The following is a 22,043-nucleotide window of genomic DNA, read 5'->3' on the forward strand; positions in this document are numbered from 1 at the left end:
TTTTTTTTTTTTTTTTTTTTTTTTTTTTTTTTTTTTGTTAGTTTAATTGGATATATTTTCATTTAATATAGTATAATTCAGTTCAATTATACAACTATCTGACTGAATAAAATATTTCAGATAAAAAAAAAAAAGAATATCAAAAAATTGTTATGTTCGTTTGTTTGTATTCTTTTGGGATATTCTTCACTAGAAAAAAAATGTATCTCTATATCAAAAATTGTATTCGTTTATAAAATTTTATTATAATCATCTCAGGATCTCAGCTGAATAACGCATACATAATTTTTATTATTCGTTAAAATATTTATAGATAATAAATAACAATTTTTCTCCCACAAAAACTTATAATAATAAAAGAAATCCATTTATTTAAATTTGTTATATTATTATGAGAAACGTCTTCGACGAGTTAAAATATATTTTTTATTTTTTCTTTTTTACCCATTTAACTTTTTAAAAACCAAAAAAGAAAATTAAAAAAAAAAAAAAACAAAAAAAAAACATTTTGGCACTCTAGCTTTTCTCCGATGTAATTAGTGAAACCAACGACTTGTTTGGAATTCATTTTTCAGGTGCCTTCTTAATATAGGTTGCTGCTGGCTTGCACACGTTCTTCAAAATATTGTTTTACAAATTATTATAAACAATAATTAACGCTTTCTATTTTTTTATTATGCTTGACCGGTGAATTTAAATCAAAAAAACAAAAAAAAAAAAAACGGAAAGGATGAAAATAAACAAAGTCTTCTCCATAGCGTTTTGTGCCGATAGCAAAGCTTTTACGGTAATTTTTCATTTTTCAATTTTTCGTACTTCGTTTAAAATCCTACAAAAAAGCTCTCCTCTCTACTACAGAACATCATCTCATTTCGTATTCAAAATAATTTCGTTCAAAAGCTTCACAAAACCGACCAACAATGTTTCGTACCTGACTAATTCAATTTTATTAAAAAAAAAAAAAGCTTTAAGCTTTAAGCTTTACATCTTTTTCTTCCCATGTACGGCGAGAGACAACAATCGTTTAACGTGAAATTTGTTTTTTAATTAAAGCCTGCAACAAACGCGTCTTGGCCTTTTTCTCTTTATACTGAATGTAAGTGTCTTCAATTGTTTTGCGATCATTTTTTAACATTTTACGTCCCATTTGCTCTTCGAAGATGGTTTCGTATTCTCGTATAGTGCGCTTCAATAATTTCTTTTCTTCGCGTGTCTTTTCTAAATGTTCCCATAATTGTTCAATAGTCAAAGCGCTGATATTCTCAGATACCTCTTGCTGCTGTTGTTGTTGTTGTTGCTGCTGCTGCTGTTGCGATACAGTGTTCGTTGCGCTGGAATCATCTGAACTGGCTGTGGGCGGTGGTACCGGGTCGCTTGGTGAATTTGTCGTTTCAGTACTATTATTGGAAGAATATTGTAATGTGGTGGATTCAAAGACCATCGCTTCATGCTCGAGAATAGTGGGTAAATCAGGAGCGCCAGAGGCAGCCGTACCAGTAGATAATACACTGCGCGACACAAAACGCTTCAATTGACGATAACGATCGTAGAGCGGTCGAGCTATATCCCTTTCCTCTTTGGTTGATGGACGACCATATAATGATTCAAAATGTAATAAACAATGTTGAACAGCAGCTTTCTCTTGCACTAACTGATTTGGAGTTAAATCGTCTAATAATTCAGAACGATGAGCGGTATCACGTTTCGCGTTAAGAGTCTGCAAAAAATATTATATTTTAATTCAATTCATACGTATATAACAAGAAAGGAAGAGATTTCGATTTTTTAACAAATGTATAATTTGACGGGTTTTGTTGCACACTAACCCTAACTCTATCTTTTAGTTTAAATTTAACATTTTGCGTAACATAAATATTTTCGCAGTTTTTCACGCTTTCATTTAAGAGGGGAGCAGGTGAAGCAAAAGATTAAGATCACAACTAATACAGGTTACATAGATAATCAGGTGAAGTGTATCACGCTTTATATAATATCGAGAATGCAATGGAATCCTATAGACAAAAAAGATTAGGTACAACACAAAAGAACTTAAGACAACACGTAACATCAAATGAACGACAACTTATCATCACCCAGTCAAATAAAAAATAATTGCACGTAAACTTTGCATTTCTTGAATGCTATCAAACTGTCATCATGTGATGGAAAACTTATAACTATAGCAGAACTCAGCAAAAAGTAAAAAAAAAAAAAACAGTAAGCAATTTATGAAATAACAGAAGTAATAATAACTAAGAAAATTATATTCGGTCGCGACCGAATCCTTTATACCCATCACCGGCCGTTATTCTAGAAAAGACAAAAAAAAAAGAAAATAAATAAAGTTCCATGCATTAAAACAAAGAGTGGGCGCTGTTTCTATTTTCAAAATAAAAGTATATGTCGTATAAAGGTGTATGTGTTGTAGGCGCGTCCTTGAAAAAGTTTAAGTCAATCCCAAATTCTTTTGCAAATTTGTAGACGATGTCTTCATTTTCGCTAACAGCAGAATCGTTACCACACTTACTACACACTTGAGCAGATATACGGATGGACAGACGAACAGATAGGCACGATTAGGTGCGTTTCAAATTTAAAACTGGCCCAAAATTTATTTACTCTGTGGGGTCTTTGATGCTTGCTTCTCGGTCTTATAAAGGTACTGAATTAATAAATAAAATTTTGATACCCTATAATATTGGGTAGGCATCGTCAATTTTTGCCGTTTTTGTACAGGCCCTATAGCATCGCCCATAGAATAGGCATTCAAATTTGTGTAAATTTATCTGATATCGTTTATGATAATAATGAGCAAATCTCGAATTTTTTATCCCTTTTGAAATGGAGGTGTTCTTAATTTACACGGTGTTGTGGGCGTGTCCTTTGACCGATTTGTCTCATTTTCAATACCAACCTACGTGCAAGAACTTCCAATGTTTCTGGCAAATTTGAAGCTTCATTTGTACAATAGACTGAGGATATAAACTATGCTTTGATGGGTAGCATAGATGTGCCGAAACTCTCACAACCCAGTGGTGATCCCCGGGCAACGGCTTTTGCCGGCTAAGAAAAGTTTAAGGTTTTGGGCTGTTAACTCGGCGACGAGTTTCGGAGAGATGGTGGAGGGGTTGGTTGGAAGATGAGCTCGTCACTCTATAGCTGGTTACTACCGAGGAAATATATGAATGAATGGTTTTTAAGTACGTCGAAGGTAGTAACCTAGCGAGTGCATGGTAGATTACTCTGCCATGTCAGTGCAATACCCGAGACCTATATATCTTGAAGAAAAGTAGTTCACTGGTGTTGGTAACCAGGAGAGTATGGAGAATCCGAAGCAAGTGCGGTTCCGCCCAAAGTATGCCTAAGGCTTTGTAAAATAAACTGGGAGCCACGGGGGTCAGGAGGCTCGCCTCACAAAGCCACGTATGCCTGCGGGTGTATGATGGACTTTGTCCTTAAGTCGTAATGAATAAATTAATTATACTATTAATGCAAAAAGGAATTGACGGACGGCCTTCCCTTTGGCCGATTAATAGAAGATATCTGGCAAATTGATTTAATACATGCAAAAATGAAAAAAGGGATATGACGGAAAGGTTTTTCCCCTTTTACCTATTTTTACTTTTGAACACATGTCACGGATGCCTGCGGGTAATGGTGGTAATTGATCAACGGCGTCGTGGAAGCCTTATGGCGGAAGCGAGCGCAATTTTTACCCTTTTTGAACGCATATCGTTTATCAATTTGTGAGTCCTGACTGCTTGGGTGCGGCCCTTCGGGGAGTACTCGTGGTGGTTGTGGTTGGCGAGTTCCTAGCTAAAATGGAACAATTGAGTGCAGCTAGGCCTCGCCATTAACCAGAGTGGGGTTCATTGTTCCATACACAATAAACCGTTCTGGACTCTGGTGCTGTTTAGGCCCCTACTTTGTGGGGATTGTCTAACTCGACAGGGGGCGTAGTACGCTTAAAAGTGGCTTAGGCCACCGTGGGGTTAAGCCTTTCAGGCAGGAACCCACGTTAAACCCTTGCCACAAATTCTGTACAATAGACTTTGCACAGATGGACAGGTGGACAAACATGCTTAAATCGTTTCAGAATTTGCTGCTGATCAATAACGTACGTACTTTGCGGGATCTCTGATGCTTCCTTCTAGGAAAAATTAATATACTCATCCTTCGGCGATGGGTATAAAAAATAAACGGCAATAATTAATACACACACACACACACACACACACCCATATGTACATATATATATTTACATTATTTCATAGTTATCGAATAACGGAAGGCTTACGAATCTTAACACAATTATTATGATGTACACCGAACAGGAAAAAACGTTAATAACATTCTCTTCTTATCTTTCGTCCCGCTAAAGTTTATGATCACCGCTTAAAAGTTACAGTAAATTTGCTAACACTGCCTTTCAATTAAATTCATTTTTCAAGAAAATTTCTTTCTTAATCGGTTAGGAGCCTTTATGAGCCATGCATAGAATAAACACTCAGGCATAAAACAAAGAAAAATCCTACGCACGCATATTATGCTTCCGGACTATAAATTATACAAATTCAATTTATTAATCGCTAGTAAGCCAAATATGCCCTTCTTTACGTATATATGTATAAATAATGTATTGTGACAAGTAAAGCTTCAGGTTCGTTTTAGTCCCACACTTAGGTTAAGTTGTTGTTTTTTTGCCTAAGGTAATGTTGTTATATCATAGTTTGAAATTGGTTCTTTTTTCACCATAGATTCGAAGAGTTATTCGTTATAGTTTCTTTTACCTCACAGAGTCACAGTTACCCTTTTATAAATGAGAATAGAGATGGTAAGATGGCTAGAAACCAAATGAGTTATCACATTCGAAAGCATATCATGTGTCGATTGGACAAATCGATGGTGACAGACACAGGCTTCGAGAAAACGAGAAGAGCATTTCCTCCTTCTTCTTTCCATGCTGAACACTTTGTAAGTTTTTGATCTGATGTAAACCAATGGATTTGTGAACACAGGAAGCCGTAGACTGAGTACTAACTAATCATAACGTTAGACTGTAGAGACGAACCGTCTGGCCATAATTAAATTAGGATAGATGGTGGAATTTTTCCTTTTGTCTTACATAATATTGCAGGGACCGCTTGAGCCATAATGGGCTTACGTGAAAGTTAAATAGGTCCCAATAATTAGTTCATAGCAATTTTTTTTGATTGTATTTCGTTTGGAATACCGCACACTGAAGTATTATGCACTTACTGGCCTATTAAATTGGAAACGGATGGCGTCAGGGTACGTTTTGTAGATGAAGTCGGACATCTGGACAGAACCGGCAAGGTAACCCTTGGAAAATAAGCAAAAATCCAACATTTCCGCAAGGGAATTTTTCGTAGTCTTCACAGTATGTACCACTTGTTTAGTTACTTATTGTTATATTTATTATGCTTTGTACACGTACATTTTTGGTGTGTACATGTGTGTGTGCAGGAGACTTATAAGTAAGTAAAAACAAAACATATTTTTGGCCAAAATTCAGCTCAAGGAAAAAAACCATTAAAGAAATGCTTTGGTTAATTTTTTTTTTTTTTTTTTTTTTTTTTCTTAAAAATAAGTCGAATCAGAAATTTTTCTTATCCTTCGAATATATTATGCAGTTTTTTCGTCTTTTTTACGCAATTGTATCGCTTACAACGAGTGAAATGAAACGTTTTCGTCTATTCCCGTATATCAACGCCTATCAATAGATGAACAGATATGTTTAACAGAAATAAGTCATTTCCAGTAACAATATTTATCTAATAAGGCCCATAAGTGGAGCTACAACCTATTTATTTTATGTAGTCCCATGGAATAAGCATTCGAAGTATATTCCGGGCAAGAAGACAAGTGAAACAGAGTTGAGAATTACCAATAATGTCTTCTGACGATCACTCAGAGTAATACACAGAATGAGAAGTCATATAGGGTTCTTTGACAGGTTTTATACGTCATTGCTCTTCCCATACTATTTAACGAAACAAGGAATCCACCAATAATGTCGTCTTACAATTAGCCAGAGTCCTACACCAAATATGGAGTTACATTGGATTCTTCGATAGCTTTTACACGTTGTTGTTCTTCCCGTAATATTTAACGAAACAAGGAATCTATTGTGTCGGAACGGCATAACAGAATAGATTGCTTAAATGTAGACTCGAGGACAAGAAGGATCTAATAAAGACGGCGATCGCTAGGGAAGCTTATGAAGGAAGAATTTCTCCTCATAATGGTGTTGATTTTTCAGCGACGGTGCGGAACAAGGCTATTACTATGTTGTCTACTTATATTGGCTCGCAACCCGTTGTACACAATATCTGTCCATATGAAAAGGAACATGGGAAGAGTGGACTTGATAGTTCTTTCCTACATCGTTATCGCATAATTCTTAAAGTACACAGAATATATCTCCGCCTATTCTATCATCTATTGGACTTTGCCGTAATTTGTTCTTGGCTGCTTATGAGAAAAAAAGTCAGTTGCAAAGGACATACCAAAAAAATAATTACCAAATCTTAGTCAGTTTCGCAATGATTTGGTTGATGCTTTTCCTAATATGGAAATATAACAAAGTTTATAGGCGAAAGAACCTAGATTCCACTATGAAAGGGTGTTGGGCAAAAAGCCCAGAAACCCGAGATATTCCCAATTTACTGCGGGTGTGTCATTTTACTGTTTTTATCCATGTCCACTAACAATTTGCGTGAACCGACTTCGAATATTTTGGAAGAACGCACAGATAAAAATATCTCGAGAGTTTCACAATTTGATCCTGATCAAATTATATGTAGAATTTAAAGAACATCTGAAGCTTCCTGTTGTAGCGTTCTGAAACCATCCTCCTTCGATGATGGGTACAAAAAGTAATTACTTATACAACTCACCTGATCGATTTCCCTCAGAGTTACTTTCATTTTCTCCAGTTTCTGTTGTGCTTCTTGACTATTACTTTGAGATTTCAAGCCCAAAGCTGCCATTGGATCATCTTTCAGTTCATGACGTTCTTTACGCAGTTTACTCAATTCTGACAAAATATTTTTCATGTATTTATCGTTTAAACGATCTGCCTGCGACGGCCGGTAACCCATACGGTTCTCATAGGCCTCCTCCAATTGAGAGAGTTTCTTTTTCAAAGCTGTTAACCGTTTATTGATTTGCTTAAGGCGTTCTTCGGGCGATTGGAAAGACATAACTGATGGTATAACTTGCATGAGTTCACGTGTACGTACGTTTTCTAGAGAGGTTAGTGTACGGAAGGTATTAAGGGACTCCAACCGGTTATCTTCATCAATGGCATTGGACAACGATTGAGCAGTAATCGCTTGTTTCGGTATCTGTGGTGGAAATGGTTTCACTTTTGAGAGCAGAGCAGCGGTATCGATACTGTCATCTAGTTGAAGGTGCACGGTGGCGTAACGTCGACTTAAAACAGGGGTCTGATCTTCGGGCACAGAACGATCCCATGGCAGTGCTTCTTGGGCTGATGTGGTTAACGGTATACTATTGAAACTATTTTGGCTGCTATTTTTAGTAGATATCTTTTGCTGTTGTTGGTTAACATTGGTCTGATTATCGATCTCTTCATTAGAACTTCCCAAATGTACATTGAGAGCTTTTGCTTTTTTGCCGAAATCTATTAAATTATTGTCGTTGTGGTCGTTGGTGTTGCCGTTGCTGTTACTATTTTTTTCAATGCAGTTGGCTTTCTTGCTAATGAAACCGCGACGTTCGTATTTTAGCGTTGACAAATCGTATTTATAAACATTTTCATCGTTTAACTTTGAAGGTAAATATCGGATGGAATTGCAGGCGCTAGAACTTTTTTTGGTCACCCCAGAAGCTTTGCGACCCGGCGGAGCTCGGCTCTTACAGAACCGTTCGGTGCTTCGTCGACGCTCATGTTCGCATTCGCTATCATCACTATCACGATATTTTCCATTGCCGTTCCCATTATTGTACGCTACCCGTATTGGTGACAATCTATGAGAACGTGCCGGGCTAGTTTCAAAACGTGAACGTCGTGACATATCCTTGATCGGTACGCCCACCGTCCAACTAAGCATCTGACGATTGGCCAGAGAACCGTCATTTTCATCAGCTGTTAGGATCTGAGTGCTGTCATTGTCGTCCTTTAGCTCTCGTTCATAGACATCAAAAGGCGTACGTTTAAAGTCCTCGGATGACACGCGCCTTATGTTGTCTACATTTTTAATGGCTTTCAAAGCGTTATTGCTAATATCCGAAGGAGCACTCGCTGCACTGTTCGTTGTTATTAACAGTTTATTGTTGTTGTCCTGCGCAGGTGGCAGTAATTCCTCACTGTTGGAACGTTGCAATTTGCGATCTTGTATGGATGAGGATGTACTATCAAGGCGTTCTTTGCGCTTTCGCGATTTTTGCCATTCTAACGGATTGATGATCTCCGGCAGATATGTAGAATTAAAACGTATTTGCTGTTCTTGTTGGTTTTGGGTACTAGTGGTGATATTTGAGTTAGTGCTTGACTCTGAGTTCTTGTTGTTATGTAACTGTTCCGTTAAAATTTGGTCGTTTTGATCAGTGATATTTCCGTGTTGTGGATGATGATGTTTTTCATATGAATTTTGTTTTTCCTGTAGATCGAGTGTTTGTTGTTGCTGTGACTCATTGCATTCAGGCGTATTAGCACCCGACGTGGCGGGCGATGATGACGAGGAAGACGTCGGCGATGATGATGGCGATGATGACGCGGAATTTTTGCTACAGCAGGATGCGGATGATGATGATGATGAACCAGTTAGACGACTCAAGTCGTCTTCGCTTAGTCCAGTGTTAGGATGGCGCATGCCGCACTAGAAAACCACAAAATATAAAAGAAGAGCAAAAAGTAAAAAAAAAGATTTGACTTTAAACGAAATTGCAAGCCATTCTCATAGTAAACTGTAATCTAGTATTTTGTTAACAAGAGCGGTAAGATTAGTTTTCAAAAAACAAAAAATAAACTAATTAAAATAAGCAAAAATATGTTTTCTCTAAAGTTTATTCCGTACAATTATTATAATTAAAAATAAAACATCACTTAAATGGCCATCGCGGGTCCTTGGACAGACCGAACCCGATGAATGCAATTTCAAGCAATTTGCCTCCAAATTTGATCTAATTTCACCAACGATGTTTTCAACAAATGCTTTTAACGCATAAATAAAGTCTGATTTATTTCCGTCTTTAACTAATCTCCCAAGAACTGGTACAAAGATGTCAAATCGGACCTCTTTCGAGCCCATTCGATAAGAGGGTCTGTAAGTGTTATGGTACGGCCTTGTATGGCTTTGACAGAATCATATATTGCTCAAATCAATATTTTCACCTACAGGCGTTTACAAATCAGTTAACATCGATCCTATAATGTTCTTCACTTACGGTAGCAAGACTTCCATTCTTGTTTTCAAAGAATTAAAAAGACGTTAATAACGCCGATAATAATCGCGCCAAATCACCACGTTCGCATAAATATGTCTTGCGAATAATCCGTGGGTTGGTTTCATATCAAAAACGCAATATCCAATACTCATTGGTGTGGCGACGTGAGCATAAGCTCCATTTTCTCGAATGATTTGTTCTTTCTGTTATCTTCCCAGCGTTTATAAACATATCTGGACTCTCCAACGTAGTTTAGGCTCCTAGCTTATAGGGATTGTCTAACTCTCTAAAGGGAGCCGGTTACGCTAAATGAACCCGGGTGTCATCAAGTACTGTGGGGTTAAACCGACAAGGTATGTACCCACGTTAAACCAGCAAAGACATCTGTTATCTTCCCTACCGAAGCGTTAGGAACACTACTAAAGTGATGGTTAATTTTACTTCCACCGCACCCACTAAACTTAACGTCAAACATTGGCACATTTTTGAGATTAATGTGACGCATACGGAGTCTATATTAGGGGAACAGCTTCCGCGGTGCATCTTGGGAATTTTCTGAATGCACTTTTGGATGAGCAGGTAGACCATATAACTAAACATGTCTTGCTCCTTGAGAAAGTGTACTTAAAAAGACTAAGGAAGACGGCTGAAGAGATTGAAGATTTTGTTCCTCGCGACCGGAACGACACTTGGGTGTCAGGTGGTGCTATTAGAAGCAAGGAGTCCACAGAATGATACTATGTCTTCTAATATTGGACTGATCCCTTCTGCGCCTTCGTTGAAGGAACATGAATGGGGTAAGCGGTCTCGAATGTTAGGTGTAAAAGAACACCGGATTCAGACAGATTACCGGCGAAATGTTTACAGCCATCTGAAAGTTTATTTCAGAATATCTCTGTGCGATCTATTTTGGATGTCTGCGGGAGCGTTCCTTTCCATTACCGTGAAAAGCAGACAAGGCCATAATTCTTCCGAAGCCGACTGATAAGGTGAGGAATAATTCGTTGCCTTATCGGGGCATGCATCTTCCTTCAGTGCTTGTCAGAATGCTGAAGCAGAGGGGGATGATAGAAGGATTTTAGAGTATTTCTGATCCCAGTCGGTCCGGTAGATAGTTCGGTGGATATTTCTCTCATTGTTATATGATAGAAGTTGCTCAGAGGAATTCGTTTGTGGACCTTTCATATGGCCGGAGTATTGAGGCAACTAGAGGGCATTTGTACAGAAGACCAGGATACAACCAACTTCTCCAGGATCTCGTCCAGTTGATATTCAATATTTAAAGTGGATGAGTTTGGTCCTAGTCACAAGGCCAGCTACTTAGAAATTAGCTTGAATAAAAAGGGCAAGTTTATTCGTCACCTGGAAAGTGTAAGAGTAAATTTTTGAATGTGGTAGAGCTGGCTGGTCGTGTCTTACATGTTGAATGATGCCTGAGCCGTGCCGACATATAGAAGACTCGTAAGACATCAGGATGTCACGTTTGCCGATGAAGGGAATGATATGTTAAGGTGTCAGCACAAAATGTTACTGGGTGATTGATGGGTGGGGCTAGACCTCGAAATATTTATCAATATCATCTAAGTCGGTTTAAGAATATTCGTCTTGAGTTGAACTTGGGCTGTTTCTGTAAATTAAAGCAAATCTTCAATATTATATTAATAGCGCCTATGGAATAAACAGTGGTCTCTCTTTACTTGACGTGCTAAGGAATGAAGAATAGAGAGGTCCAATATTATGGAGCGTCAATCGCTCTTAAAAGAACATGTACGTGCCGAATGGAAATCTCGTTGAGAAAATAATATGACTGCAACAGTAACTTTTAACTTTATCCGTAATTTGTGGGGAAACACTCAAGTTTTGGTTCCATTAAACGAAAGTTATAAGGATATAACTCGCTCGCCGCAGTGAAACTACCCATGCATAGTATAGATAGTCTACAAAATGCTCATGTGCTTCGCTCGTTATTGTTGGCAGATGGATGCATGCGTTGAATAATGTCACAAAGCGAAACCTTAAGCCACCACCATTATCTACTTCTATATAGATAATGAGGTAGCGCCACAAGGCGCAGCAGTTCTGTTGGCCAAAAAAGAAAACGAACAACTGCACACTACTCTGCGCTAGAAAGAAGATCCAAATGCTGTCGTGGTTTACTTCCGAAATACCTTAACACATGTATGTGAGGCTGAAACATCAAAAGACTGGTAAACAAATTGAGCCTTACAAAAGCGCGAGAAAGTTCTCTAGAATAGTAATAAAAACCGGTAAACTGGGCTATTGGAAAGAATTGTAAGTGACTTCCACAGCACAAAAAAGCAAGGACGCAAAGAATCCTGCGCTATCATCACGTTGCACGTGGTTAAAACGATAGGCAGCTACGCAAACGACGATATAAGAAGTCAAAAAGAAAAATTGATAGGTTATGCGGATGGCACTGCCCGGATTGTGCAGGATCGGGAGCATTGGAAGCTCTTGCAGGCAGGTAGATATTTAAAATGAGCCAACGAACACACCCTCAGGAAGGAAAAAACTGAAAGCAAACTTCTTTGGCTCATTGCTCACAAATTATAAGAGGTTGAACACTGAAGTTGTTATGAAGGACTCTGTTATGCTTTATCAAAAACGGAGAAAATAGTCTACGCCCATACAAAGTTATGAGTGATCAAGTATTCATTTGTTCAATTTTTGAATGTTTTCGTATATTACTCGTTACGTAAACAAAAACGAATGCTAAAAAAAAGAGATATAAGGGAAGGTGTGAATACATAAAATTCGGCCCACGCTGAATATAACATTCTTGCTTGTTAAATCGCTTCATAATCATCAAATTGGAAATGTTAGAGCCGTATAAAAAGCGATAAATTGCACGAAGAAAGAAGGAACAAACCGAGAACGGAGGAATAAACTTGCGGTGTACGCTTATCAACGATTCAGATTACAAAGATCTAACCTCTAAAAAAAAAAACTGCAAACTATAAACAAGAAGGCAGGCAGATTGCGCAACCATTGCGAAAAAAAAATTCGTAACAATTTCGATAAGACATTTTTGGACCATGCATAAAGGTGGCTCTGGCGACCATTTGAATAAGACCGTTTTGGAAATATTTTCATGGGACCGAAATCTATACACGAAATCGCGGTTGTGTCAGTTTTATCCATAACATGCCCGGGCATATGTGCCTATCACGCCTATCCTCTAACATCATATTCTTAATTAATCAACGAATTTTTGTGGCAACTTTCAGCTCCTTATCTTCATTTTTCGACGATTTCATTCAAAATGATCGGTATTACGAAAACCAGATAAGGTAAAGAGAAACTATTGAAAGGTCTTTCAATGTTAATAAAAGACACCAAAAAATTCAGGAAATTCACATGCCTTATAATCATTTTTTTTTTTAAGTTCAAAAGTTCCAAAAACGCATATTTTCCTATGCGGCAATTGTCGTTTTAAAGGAGATAAACACAAAGTATATAAACGTCTGGCGCATGAATCATAGACATTATTTAACGTCGTTTGATATCTCAATAAAATAATTTAAATAAATAAAAATATAAAATAATTTAAAATCTCTACAGGCGAACCTTACATGCTGTAATTAGCTCTTATATAAATAAATTAATAAAAACAATTTTATGAAAAAGAAGGGCTATATATGTTCTGCATTTATTTCCCGCATTCGTCAATATATGTTTATTAAGACTTATTTAGGTTCTCGAGTTTTTTTTCTAATTTTTATATTTTTTTACTTAGTACGAAAAGAATCGCCCTCATCTTAGGGCATCTGATTTAAAAAATACTACGAAAACAATTGCTTTTAGCGTTTTATTTAAATTTTTGGTGACTTTATATAACAAAAGCAACAAACATGACTAGGAGCTATATCCCATACGTGTAAATACAAAAAGATGTAACCATTATTTTAAAGGAATGTTTGTAGATCTATCCAAATATATTTTATCATCATTTCATCATTCCGTTCAATTATAAAAGTAGAAAAATACAAACACCTACAAACACCATCGTACTCTTCGCATTACATTGCTATATTTTGCCTATGAGCGATCAAATCACGTATTTGTAACGTAACGAATAGCCAAAATAGGTAGTGTGGGTAAAAGCCAAAAACAGCTGCACCCTTTTTTGTCGCTAATTCTTTATTTTCCGTCACGAGCATATGCAAACGACTTTTTTCAAAAATTAAAGCAAAGACGAACCAAAATTGTTAATGTTTTGAAAACAAGCAAATTAATAAAAATGTATTCATACCAGGAAATATGTAATTATCCGCGGTGCCATATATACGTATACTTCCTTTGTTTTAAAATATTGCTAATTTATATAAAATGAATTTTTAATAATTCCAGTTTTTTTTTTTTTGTTTTTCTTTTTTCTCTTTTTTTGGGATGTTGCTTTTTGCACACACACACACACGCACAACACTTTATGAAAATTTCATTTGCTTTATAATGTAACAAACAAATAGTCTTGATTTGTTGTTGTTGTTTCGTTTAATATTTAATTTATCAGATTTTTAATTTTTAAAGTAATGCAACATTTCTCTCTTTTTTTCGTTGTTGGAAGAAAAATATAATTAATTTTTTTCTATTTATTTAACTCTTGATTACTTCGAATTGCTTGCATTGCACACTTTACAAAATCAAAATCGCAAATAAGTAAATTTTCTACACACCAAGGCAAAATATATGTAGTAAACGAAAGTACACAATACGGGCAGTCGTCTGCCGTCTGCAAGTGCAAATGAATAAATAACCAACACAATTGATACACAAAATAAAAGTGATAACAACATCAGCAACCAAAAAGATTCAAGGTATTTTACAATGTTCTTACTCTTACTCTTAATTATACGCTCAACTCGGAACTCATAACAGAGAGCTCAATTATAAAAGAGAGACGTCAATCAACACTTGTATTTAAGTGAAAATGTAAATAATTTTTCAACGACACTAACATAAACGTTAAGCAGAAAATATGATCGAAATATGAATATATCGCATTTTTTTATTACGATTAACTAAGGCAAACAAAAAGATTTATGTCACCTATTACTACTACTATTAGTACTACTATTGTTACTACTACTAGCACATTACTACTACGGCTGCTATTACTACAAAGCCGAAGATAAGGAGAACGAGAATTGAGAACTATCTAGAAGAAATCTTTATTGCCAAGAGCACGCAATGTTTATTCTCTTAGTTAAAATAACAGTGGATTTTGTAATTGCTTCTCTTTTCATTCTGTAAAATACCGGTGTATTCATAAACGTGAAAGTTCTCCTGCGTGAGTTTTTTCAAATATCCACTGCAAACGAATACTTTTTATAACATCATTGCTAAAAGCAACATGTTCTCTAGAAGATGAAATTGAGTTTTGTCTTTTTCAAGATAAGCTCACTGTTTAAGTAAATCCAAGATTGATGAACATCTACTTGCTCATTTGCGTCCATTTTTAATAAATACGGGAAGACTATTGAAATGAGGAATAGAACTGCAAATCAAACACCATTAAACAGTATGACAGCAGAAGTTTCCTTAAACTTTTGCTATAGCCTTTACTCTGCAGTTGAAAATTCACTTGTATCGATGCATCGAAGCTTTGTTCATAGTTTTGAGATGTTCAAAACGTTTATGCATTTGGAGCGGAATGCATTCAATCTTTTGTCAAGTTTAGTTTCTGAGTACCCAATAAAACAGTAAAAACATCATATTTATACCCATAACCGAATGATGTGAGATATATTCACGTTGTCAAAACATTTGCAACGCACAGATTGCTCTGAGGGGTTTAACGTCTGCACCTGACTTGATGCCTTAATCAGACGAGTTGCCTACAACCATAGGCACTCAATTAAGTTAAGTGATCACCCCTCAGGGCAAGAGACAATCCGCTAATAAGGGGGCCTCTCTTACGCTGAGGTTCGCAGATAGTTCATTGTGTATGGCCATATGAACCACCACTCTGGTAGGTGGTGAGGCCTATCATCACCTCGAAATTATTCCGATGGTTATGGAATGGTGAAAACCACAGCCACCACGATACTCCCCAAAGGGCCGTACCCAAGCAGTCAGGGCTCGCAAGGATTGACTGATGTACTTTCCAGCACACTTTCTTGGTACATCACATCAACCCCCGCGGGCGGGCTCCTGACCCCAATGGTGCTTAAAATTTGTCTACAAAACCGTTAGCCTTACTTTGCGCTTTGTACTACTAAGTAATACATCACTCTTGCTTTTGGACTCAACCATACAGTCCCGGTTAGCCAATTCCGGACTACCTTTCTTCAAGATATATAGTCATCGGGCGTATCATCCGACATGACCAGATTTCCATGCTCTCACTAATTACTATATCGTAGTACTTATGCAAACCAGCTACCATTGAGTGTGGTTAGCTTTTCCTTTATAGTAATAGCTTGTGAGAAGATACATAAAACTATATCCCGGTGAACCCCTAAAACCATCTATCAGAAAACTCGTCGCCATGTTATAATAGTCCAATGCCTTAAACTCTTCTTCGCAGGTCGAACCGTTTCCGGGGATCACCACTTGGAGGTGACAATTTCGGAACTTCTATGCAAAGCATAGTTTATCTCTTATTTGCAACGCACAAAAAGAAGCATAACAGATTCCACAAAGCACACACATTCTTGATCAGCATCAAAATCTAAATCAATTTAAGCATCTCCGTCTGCCCGCCTCTGTATTGGCAGAAATATTGTAGGTACCTAGTATGCAGGTCAGTATTGAAAATGGACCTAATCAGTCGACGAATGCGTCATAAACTGAGAGTCGAAAAAAATTAAAAATTGTTTTTTTTCTTATTACTTATAAATTAAAGCAGATAAATGTATATAAATTTGAACATATATTCTATGGACGATACTGTGCACCTGTACAAAAATTGAAAAAATTGACCACGCGTATCCAATATAGTGCATCAAAATTTAATTTATTTTTCAATTACCTTATAAGAGGCAGAAACAAGCGTCAAAAAGCCCCATAAAGTATATAAATTTTTCGCCACTTTCAAATTCGGAATGTACCTAAACATGTCCACATGTTCGTCTGTCCAACCGCAAAAATTTGCAAAAACATTTGAAACTGACTTAAACTTTTCCCAAGGAGATGGCTGCTGTGCTCCCAAGTCTATGCGACAAAAACTTTTTTTTTGAAAATAGAAAAGAACATCCGCGCCCAGTCTGTAGCATAGAGCATGAAAATTTGGTTCTTCTACTTTTATCTATTTTAGAATAACGGTGGTGGATATAAAACGACTGATCTGGTATTAACACTATTTGATAAATTTGAAAAACGGACTTTCAGCCAACTTTGAGAAAAAAAAATATGAAACAATTGTAATGCCTGATAAGAGTGATGATACAAATTAAATTTGTGTCGGTAAAAAGCTGAACCATTCTACTCTATTACATTCTACTATCTCTCAGGAAGCCTCATTTTGCACTCTTTCCAAAATTGCTGAGACTTACTTGCAAACTTGGAGATGCGTTTTTATTTCGCTTTCGGAGTTGCGACATTTATCGCGGAGAGAATTTTTAAACGAGAGAAAGAAATAATAGAGATGTGGGGAGTACAAAGCACGAGGTGGAGCGTTCCAATCAAACTGTATCTTCCTTACGCGGTTCATAGAGTCGGTCCCCATCAGTTGGTGTGGAACTCAAATTCCATATCGATTCACATATCCCATCTTGCTTAAGGGATTATGTATCGTTGCCCGGGCAATGCTATTGGCATTCACTATCTCGTGGATTTTCAGCGGGCATACTCTTGATGCGATGCGTATCCGACGGCCAATGCGGTCTTCAACTTTCAAATCAAAATTGCTAGATCCAAATTTCTTAAACTAGCTGCGGACGGTCGTAATAATCGTGGTACCACTCCTATAAACGGCGCAAATCTCGTCTGCAAAGTCTTTTACACTACTACCTTTCCTAAAGCCATGTGGCATAACATGTCGCAAATGCTCCGTTGGCCTTGGAGACATTATCGCCCATGAATCGCACTTTAAAAGAGCTTTGAGATGACTGAAATCCGTGCCATAAACAAACAAAAGGTAAGCCTTAAGGTTATACATAGCATGGCGGAGAAAAAACTTATGGGATATACTTACGTATTTGGAACGAAATTTCGGTTATCGTAATATTTTAAATTTTATGGCTTGGTTTCGATACAACAGTGCACACATTGCTTTGTTTTATATTATTTCAAAGTTTCGTGGAACACAGTTTCGATGCGCTTTAAAACCATGGCATAGAGGAGCGTATCACTTTCCTTATTTACATCAAACTATATAGCGGTTTTTACCATGGCTAACTTTAAAACTATGTATATTTTTGATATCTCCTTTGCTTTATAAAATTGCTCCGCATAATATCGGAAGAAAGTTAAAACAATGAACTGTTACCAACTACTTATGGGGTAACAATAATTTAATTTATTAGTGGTGATAATCCTTTAGTTCACTTTTATTTTTACAGTCACCTAATAAAGTAATAATTCTTTGTATTGTCATATGGGTTTTATTAGTACTGTGTGATAAGGTAATGAAAGGAAAATTTCACGAAAGAATTTTTTCGATAATACGCTTAAGTTGTTGAATTCACTTTGCAAGTGTTAAAGTTGATTTGGAATTTTTATTTTAACGTGAACTTGGTATTTGACCTTTTTTTATATCCCTATCATAACCAAAATATTTGCTTATAACTTAATCGCATTCTAATAGTTGTAGTTTTATGCTACGTTATTAGTGTCTTAGTTTTTTATGCTGCTTACGATAACCAAGAATATTCTTAAAAGACTTTATTAAACATCCTTTAACATTTACTTCAAGGGTAATCGTTCCCGTTTAAAGTTTCTTACCCTATTTTGCAAAAAAACCAAGGTTATAAACACCAACGCATCAGTTATCGCATACATTTTTCAATACTGTAATAATATTAGGAAACATGTATATTCTTTTGAATTTATAATTTAAGAAAAATCGCATTTTTCCTTTATCTCTGGCTTTATTTTATATTTATTTGTAACTTAAAAGACTATTACTACCAACCAGATATTACTAGACTAATCTGGCATTGAGTGATTAAAATTTGCTTAAAATAGTAAAGATGCGACAAGTCAACAATTATTATTGTACATTCATATATCTATTATCTACGTTTTCTCAAAGTTATTCAATTGTTGTAAGGCATAGAAAAGTTACCGTACGTCCTTTAGTATATGCAAGCGCCTTAGTCACCCAAGTGCGAAGTAGTGAAAACTACGCCCTCCACAGCTTCTAACTCAATCTTAAATTGTCTCCTTTTACGAGGATTAAAAGGCGATTACATATTACATAGTTATACAATAAGTTCTCCATATGTGATTCACGACGGGTGAATCTTATAATGATTACGAAAGAACGGCAGATATAATATCGTGTTGACATTTGGAATTTTTCGGGTACCATATAACTCGACAATTACTAAGCTTTACATACTACGGTCGAGTTCAATTGTAGCGTGTCACTTATTGAAAATAAAATACGTTTCTCGTCGCTGGATCTATCTTGGAGTCTTAACTCGATTTAAGTCTTTATGAACAAATTTCTGCATGGTAGTTTCAAGAAATAAGGGCAGACGCATCGGTTTAGAATTTTACGCTTATCGGAATGTATAAAGTTCGTGAGCAGTTTAGTGTGTACTTTAACTGTAGAGCTTTCGGAAAACTCGATGCAATCAATCATAAATGTGAACTTTGCAGCTTCGAATCATTTTAGGATTATTTTTGAACTCCCTAGGAAAATGTTCACGTTAAACTATAACACCGCATCTAATACACTACCAATGGACCTTTTTCCCGGAAAATTCGGAAATGATTAAATCGATGCTTTGAATCTCCTAGAGTATAGGGAAATTCTTTACTTCAAAGAAATTGCAACTAACTTCTCTAATACGATAGCGGAAAATGTCATTTAAAAGAATTCCGAAAAAAAACTACGTGAAAGCAGTTAAAGTAAATAAGAAAATTATGTTCTCTTCTTCTGTTATAATCTTTTCATTATCACGACGTAAGGCTACAAAAAAAAAAAAAAAAAAAACCAAATTGTTCCACTCTATAATATTGTATGGGCATGGAAATGTTTGTCGTATGTCTATTGTGGTTTATGCGCTATGAGGAAGAATCCAAAAAGAAGCAAAGCTTTCTCAGTCTATGCTATACTGGAAGCATATCCTTTAACCAGTTTGAGAAACTTTGAAGTTTTTCTATAAATTCGAAGGCGATATTTCAATTTTTGCGAATGGGAGAATCTCCACTACCAATATTATATCAATGCGCAGACAGATAGATGGACAGGCGAACAGATAGATATACCGGCCAATAATGTGTACACTTTATGAGGTTTGCTGGAGCGAGCCTGCTTCTGCTGCATCTTGTGAGTAAAGAACATAAAATAATTACAATACCAACCTGCGTAAGCCTCCGAGACTGTTTACCACATACATTAGAGAAACGAATAGACAGACGGAGAGATTGATTCAGAATTTGATGAACTGATTAAAAATACTTTAAATGGTCTTTCAAGCTTCCGTCTAGAAAATCAATGCTAATTGCCATTGCCAGCGTTATGCCACTCAACGGATTCTTCACAGTCAAAGGCCTTCTTCGAGGTTTGAGGAAAGAATTTGTTAATTGTACTGTTGGAAATATTAAATCAGTTTTGGTATTAATTTGCCACCGCTAATAATTTTGCTATCTTTCTCACTTGCATGTTGTCCTACAAATATTGAATAGGTTAGGGTAGTACGTGCCACTCTTTTTCCTTTTGTAGATGATAAATCAAGACATATCTTTGTATAGTTTATGAAAGTGAAAGACAAGAGCTTGGTTCCCCCTTATGATTACTCTTAGCTATTACGACTTTCTCTCTCTTCCGAGAGCTTTACTTTTAATTGTCTGAACGCTGCTAAACTGTCCAACTACAAAAAAATCTTCAAATTTTGCGAAAGACCAAATAATAAAATCATCACTAATAGCTCGTCATTCAACTTATATCATATCATATCATATATGTCAAACAATTTCACAACAAGATTGAAAAATTTGCCTGGGAACGCCATTATGTCAACCGTGTCGGTTCGGTTGGGTTATGCAACTCGATCATGCCTCACACGAGAATGAACACTTTTATGCGTAGTTCAATTGCTTGTCAAAAATATGGTCATTTATCCCATTAAAAATAGGCGCATGCCATGGAATAACTATAGAATTAGCAATAACTACATTATTGTAATAATTACACTACTTATCTGTTGTACCTAATTAATAAATATAAATTCGTTAAATTCACTAATGAATATTCAAATGACTACAAAACGAAAAATAAACAAACTGAGCGCTAATTGTTTAATGGAAGCACGAGTACTGGCTTAATTTTATATAAATATTCGTGCGTGCATATGCATTCATGTTAAAGTACGTACAATTTAGCTCAACAAACTATTTGCATAGAAATTAGAAAGCGTTTTGTTCTGCTTTAGGAAGAATATTGGCCGATGATTTATCTTGTGAGCGTTCATAAACCGATTAGTCTCATTTTAATGCCATACCTTTAGAACACTAAAGGAAACTTCCAGATCGGACTTGAATTGAAGTCATTAAAATTTCCCAATGCTTTTCATTAGTATCATATTTGAAACGAATTCTCAAAATCCATAAAACAGGGATTTGGGTTCGAAGTTTCCTTTAATTCCAATTTCTACTCTACTTTAACGATCGTGGCACAATAGACGACAAATATGGGCCAGCTTAAGGCTGCCCATCCTGACTCAAACATGTTTGCCGACAATCCCTTTCGATGATGTTCTTTTGTAAGTTTATATGAGTCGGCAGCTGATTATTCGAATGAAGTTTCTTAGTCGAGACAAAAACCGCGTTGTAGAATATCATTGGTGTGTGTATTATATCAATACAAAAACAAATAAGTGCAGATAGGAAGAAAAGAAGGCAAATAGATAGGCAAAACAATTATCTATAAATTCTTTTCAATTTATCTAAGTTTAAACTGACGCGACACAACACTTGTTGCGACTACTTGAGAGATATTCTTTAAGAACCCTTCACTTTGATTTTACTTTCAATACTTTTCAAAACAATTTTTTACTTCATTTCTTTTTGATAATGCATTTCTGCACGTCATTGGTTCTTCTCAGCATTTTGAAAATATTCCCCTTTATTTTCGCTTAAAATATTCTATTCGACACTAATTTTATCATAAAATCAATTTGCACTCGGCATTGGTAAAAATCGGACCCCATTAAGGAGACTAATTTTTACCGGTCTATATCGAAATAGTGTCAGTTCACTTTGACAACACGTTTGCAAAGCTTTAGAGATCTGACACAACAATTCTTGATCAGAATTAAAATCTGAATGAATTTAAGTATGTCCATCTGTCCACCTAGCCGTCTGCCCGTCTATATAATATCGGTTTTAAACATGGTCGTAGCCCTAAAAATGAAGATATCGGCTCCAAATTTGGCGGAAACATTGAAAGTTATTCCACGCGGGTTGGTATTGAA

At 36.2% G+C, this 22,043-nt stretch overlaps 1 protein-coding gene and 1 long non-coding RNA gene across 13 annotated transcripts in view; both read right to left on the reverse strand.

Annotated features, from left to right (window-relative positions):
* LOC119641390 (general transcriptional corepressor trfA) overlaps window positions 1–22,043 on the reverse strand; it is a 39,240-nt gene that overhangs the window by 10,871 nt on the left and 6,326 nt on the right. For 10 of the 12 annotated variants that reach the window (XM_038040020.1, XM_038040016.1, XM_038040015.1 and 7 more), the window contains 2 exons: window positions 6,921–8,867; window positions 713–1,717 (listed from right to left, as the gene is read on the reverse strand). The exons of 1 other annotated variant lie outside the window; for it this stretch is intronic. In XM_038040020.1, the coding sequence (XP_037895948.1) occupies window positions 1,025–1,717; window positions 6,921–8,861 (2,634 nt within the window). In that variant the 5' untranslated portion in view covers window positions 8,862–8,867 and the 3' untranslated portion in view covers window positions 713–1,024. Of the gene's footprint in view, window positions 1–712; window positions 1,718–6,920; window positions 8,868–13,708; window positions 13,813–22,043 lie in introns of those variants that run through there. One more of the 12 variants, XM_038040009.1, reaches the window with a different exon arrangement.
* Window positions 9,457–13,071, reverse strand: LOC119641392. The gene is made up of 2 exons (XR_005247826.1): window positions 10,855–13,071; window positions 9,457–10,797 (listed from the first exon to the last, which is right to left on the reverse strand). It is a non-coding gene; the product is annotated as an uncharacterized LOC119641392 (long non-coding RNA).

Source organism: Glossina fuscipes, unplaced genomic scaffold (assembly GCF_014805625.2).
Source record: "Glossina fuscipes isolate IAEA_lab_2018 unplaced genomic scaffold, Yale_Gfus_2 148, whole genome shotgun sequence".
NCBI lineage: Eukaryota > Metazoa > Arthropoda > Insecta > Diptera > Glossinidae > Glossina > Glossina fuscipes.